Below are 5000 nucleotides of genomic sequence, written 5' to 3' on the forward strand. Positions count from 1 at the left end.
GTTCAAACTATCAGTGGATGAAGCCTCTCGATTACATTTAACCACCATGAGACTCCCAGTGTGAAAATGTAAAAGTGATTTTTCCTAACTTAACAAATCTAATATTCAGTCCGTCTCTCCTGAATAAAAATAATGTAGAGACCCGACGTGGAGCAGCAGTCGTGGGTTTTATCCCCAAATCGAGTTCACAGCAGGAGAGTCCTTTAAAGAGCCGCTGACCGAACAGCAGCAGCTTCCTCCTGTGATATTTGGCTTTTTTTGTGTAACTCTCTGTGGGTTTTATCGCCAGTGGGCTGCATTATCAAACCCCCCCCCTCCTCCTCCCTCCTCCCCACAGGGCCCTGGGGGTGTGTGAAGTGAGCGCCCCCTCCTTTTGTAGTTACCTTGTTTGATCTGGGCCTGTAGCGCCGGGCAGGAGGGCTGGGGGGGGACGGCCGGCGTCCTGCGAGGAGACTCCGGGGTTCCTCCTGGTCTAGGAGGCCTGGAGGAGGATCACAAAGAGGAGGCATGAAATATTAAGGAGGGAGGAGAAAGGAGGGCCAGGACACACACAGACACACACACACACACACACACACACACACACACACACATACATTCACAGACAATACAAAGAAACACACTCAATGATACATACATCCAGGACTTCTCCCAAACAACATTTTTTTTATTTCAGTTTCCTGAAACTAACATATTGAATTTCCGTGTGTGTGTGTGTGTGTGTGTGTGTGTGTGTGTGTGTGTGTGTGTGTGTGTGTGTGTGTGTGTGTGTGTGTGTCTGTGTGTGTCTGTGTGTGTGTGTGTCTGTGTCTCTCTTCGTTCTCAGGCTCCAGCCTATTGAGTTCTGGGTGGAGGACACAGTCCGGAGCCTGACCAGACTGGAGGCGTCTAAACTTTCAGAGACACACAAACATTTCCAATACAACAATCAATGCAGTGATCGATGACGGTTGCCTGGCAACACATCACCACATCACTACCAGGGAGCTCGACAGTTCATGGTTAAAGAAAATCTGAAAATCCCAAAATTCTACAGCAGGGACATTTTGAAAAGCGCTGAGGAGGAAGGTCACATGTTGAGATCATGACACAAACCGTTTTATTAACTAGATCCTGGACGATACAGACATGGGGGGGGGGAAATATGTTGATTCCTTAAGAAATAGACAATATTTGCTTTTGTTTTTAAATGATAATGTGATCACACATTCTTCACAGATGAGGCAGTGAGATCCATTCAGAGAAACGGAGCACCTGCATGTACCCCCCCCCCCCCCCAACAATCTCTCACACACACACACCTGCTCTCACAGCCTTTCACTGTAACACACACACAAAGAAACATAATGACAACCCCTCACACACACACACACACACACACACACACACACACACACACACACACACACACACACACACACACACACACACACACACACACACACACACACACACACACACAGGTCTTTGTGGTTCACAAAAACACAGTTTCACTATTTCCAGGAAAAATAAATAAATAAAAAATAAGAAAATGAATTAAAACACAGACTGTATGAACTGACAAGTTTTCCCTCTACAAGCTCCTCTTCCTCTTCTTCCTCTTCCTCCTCCTCCTCCTCCTCCTCCTCCTGTACAATCGATTGTTTGAAAGTCAACTCTTCTCAAAGTTTCCTCTTTTTGTGTTTCCACTGCTACTGAAATAATCTTGAGTAATTCAACAGGGTCCTCACACTGTTTGTGTTCGGGCCCAAATGATGAGATACATTTTAAAGATCATTTCTTAATTTTAGAAAGTGTAAATTAGAAAAAGTAAATCTTAACCCTCTGATAAAGTCTGTTATGGACGATAATTCACATAATCTCACGAGGTCAGAGTGACAGAATTCCGTCGATGCAGCTCAACACGTTATCTGCTTTTCTATCTGCATGTGTAATGTGTGCGACGCCTTGTGGGTTATTATCTAAATAAAATCTCAACTCATCCATTTTAGTCAAACTTGACTCAATTCAAACCTGAAGAAAATCTTACTTTGAAATTTCTGCACTTTAAATGTAGCTCAGGTGCGATTGGAAATTCTGAGTTGAAATGGAAAACATTTATTTTTCTATTTACAAGATAAACTGGGAACTGTGGTGCGCCGACAGTGGAAATGAATCCATATGGACTGGTGTAGATTAGAAGTGTCCTCCTGTCCGATAGTTAATCCACAACACCTCCGTCGCTGCAGGAGAACGCAGCAGGGACAGTAAATGCAAACTGTGATTCTACGGACGAGGAAGAGACAATAAATTAAAGAGTTTAAACTCGAAGTCAAATCCCTGTTTAGGCCTGAAAACGTCCACACGTGTTCTCAGGTTGTTTTTGCAGACGTGAGCCCTGTGTCGGAGTCGGTGGAGGTGTTTGTTGTGGTTTCTGTGGGATGAAGCTTCTTCCACCGTCATGAATGTAAGAGCGGGAACATGAAAAAGCCCAAAAACCCAAACACCTTCAAATATTGACCGTGGCTTGTGAGGGGGAGACGACCGGAGAGCAGATCTGTGTGTTTGAGTTTAATAGAAGCGTCTTCAGCTTCCGTCTGGAGCTTCACAATCAGCCGCTCTGATGTGGACACGACGCAGGAGAACTTCTTTGTTTCCAACAAAGTAAAAAGCAGCTTTGAGAACTTCTGCCTGTTTCTCTGTTCTCCTGCGGAGCTCTTTGTTTCTGATGTGTCCAACCGACCATGTTTTAATCACACAGCTTTATTTTTTCATCCTGTCTGGATGTAAATCAATGACACAGAGACACTGGTGGTTTCACTGCTTGAACTCAGGAAACATTTTTTTACCCACACGGTTGACAGCGATCTGAACTGGTCGCCTGCGGCTACACTCGATCTTCATGGTCAGAAAACAGAACTGACGTCACCCGTTGGTTTGTGAGCCTCAGTTTGACTTTCTGTTCAGCGCCATCTTGGTTTTCAGAAACCAGAAGTAACCATATTAGGAGGAGCAGGGGGTGGAGCCTCAGAGTTCAAGGACACCGCACGCCCACCTACACCTGCAGCCATTGGACGGTACTAGCTGTCAATCACACTGTATCCACGCCCCCAATGCTTTATGGACAATTTGACTCTAAATGAACCATAAATTAAATAATGAACATCAGCTGTATTCTTCAGTCCAGTTTTAAAAGTCAAGATAAAAGATTCTCAGCAGCCGCCATCTTGGTTGTTAACAGAAATGTTTCAGTAGAGCTCCTCTGTCAGTCATAAAACCCGCCCCCTTTCAGAAGAAGGGCTGCGATTGGTTCGACTCGTCTCAGGTTGGATGGGAATCAGTACGAACTTTTTACGATGTCTGACTAAGAACCCAGATCTTATTTATAACCAATGTAAAACAACACTCTGATGATGAGCTGTAATTAGAGACATATTTGAAGGTTTTAAGGTGTAAAATGGTTGAGAACAATGAGACCTGTGCAGAAACCACAGATCCAGTAAATGTGGTTTTATGTTTATTTAATAAAGATGATTAACGACGAGGAGAAACTGAGAAACAGACTGAAAACACGCGAGTCTCTCTCTGACCCTGCAGGGTTCTTCTGTTCTTCTGGGCAGCGTTGATGAAATGTTGAAATGATGTGTTGGTGTTACAGCTGCAGGACCTCGACCTCCGTGTTAAATCTTTCACAGCACAATGAGAGCTCAGACGGACTAAACAATCAGAGTGTGAGAGTGTGTGTGTGTGTGTGTGTGTGTGTGTGTGTGTGTGTGTGTGTGTGTGTGTGTGTGTGTGTGTTTCCGTGGTTTGAATTCAGTTTCTGCTGCAGGATGCCTGGGTTATCATTTTGTTTTTCAGTTGAATCACTGATGATGGATCAGGGTTGTATTTCTCTGTGAATTCTGATCTTCTGGATGAAAACATCCACTAACATGTGGAACACGTGTGATCACACACATCCAGATACCGGTTCTGTTTCTGTTTTCAGGTTTTGTTCTCAGGTTTCGACCAGTCAGGAGTCGGTCTCAGCTGTCAATCATCGTTTTTAAATCATCAAATAACTAATTAAAACCAAACTGATCAGAAACATGAACAAGAACGACCTGAAATGACAGAAACCTGGACAAACATTTATTTAACGTCTACTACTAACATGGAGGAGGTGGGGGGTTCATGAACTGCACTGCAGCCAGACACCAGGGGGCGATCAAGTCGCCTCGGCTTCACTTTAAAGGAGCTGTTACGTCGTCCATCTTTATTTACAGTTGATGTAGGAAACTTGTTTGAAAACAGTTTCCTCCTTCCCCATCCAATAGAGCGCCCTCTACAGTTGTGGTTTGATTTACAGCGTGTGTGTGCGTGTGTGTGTGTGTGCGTGTGTGCGCGTGTGCGTTACCTGGCCGGTGCTTTCTTCATGTGCTCGCCGACGAAGGTGGCGTTGGTCATGCTCATCAGAGTGTTGGCCAGAGAAATGATGGACAGGAGGTGCTGCGTGGTGACGGCCCTGGAGACGCCGTACGTCCCCTTCCCCACGATGTCGGACAGAGTCAGCTTCCGACCCGTCGCCAGGGACAACTGATACAGCAAAGACTCCTGGGAAACAAAGGAAGACGAAGATGACCATGACACCTTCGATACGGACGATAAAGACGTGGTTACCAGAGCTGTCCAGACGTCATGTCGTCTGTTTTGTATGTTTTTGTCGCGGTACCTTGAAGGTGGGCAGCATGAGGGACATGTGACCTCCTCTGGAGATCAGGCCGAAGGAGATGGGGCAGTGCGGTCGGAGCATGCCCAGCCGCTCCAGACAGATGCCGTCCAGCTGCTCGTTCAGGCCCCAGGCGTGAAGGCAGGACATGAAGAGCTTGGCCGTGTCCATGGTCAGGTTGTACTCCAGCAGACTCAGAGACTTGGACTTCTCCTCGCGCCGCCTCATCTCCTCCTCCTCCTCCTCGTCTTCGTCCAGCAGGTGCTCCTTTATGGTCTCCTTCATCGTCTCCTTCACCTGGTTTGGACAG

General features: G+C 46.0%; 1 protein-coding gene across 3 annotated transcripts in view; it reads right to left on the minus strand.

The window, feature by feature from the left end:
• The window catches only part of LOC117771295 (WD repeat-containing protein 7), a 64640-nt gene that overhangs the window by 43885 nt on the left and 15755 nt on the right, over positions 1-5000 (minus strand). For all 3 annotated transcript variants that reach the window (XM_034601496.1, XM_034601495.1, XM_034601494.1), the window contains exons 17-19: positions 4694-4987; positions 4379-4575; positions 384-481 (exon numbers count right to left, since the gene is read on the minus strand). In XM_034601496.1, the coding sequence (XP_034457387.1) occupies positions 384-481; positions 4379-4575; positions 4694-4987 (589 nt within the window). The remainder of the gene's footprint in view (positions 1-383; positions 482-4378; positions 4576-4693; positions 4988-5000) is intronic.

The sequence above is a fragment of the Hippoglossus hippoglossus genome, chromosome 12 (assembly GCF_009819705.1).
Source record: "Hippoglossus hippoglossus isolate fHipHip1 chromosome 12, fHipHip1.pri, whole genome shotgun sequence".
NCBI classification, from domain to species: Eukaryota; Metazoa; Chordata; class Actinopteri; order Pleuronectiformes; family Pleuronectidae; genus Hippoglossus; species Hippoglossus hippoglossus.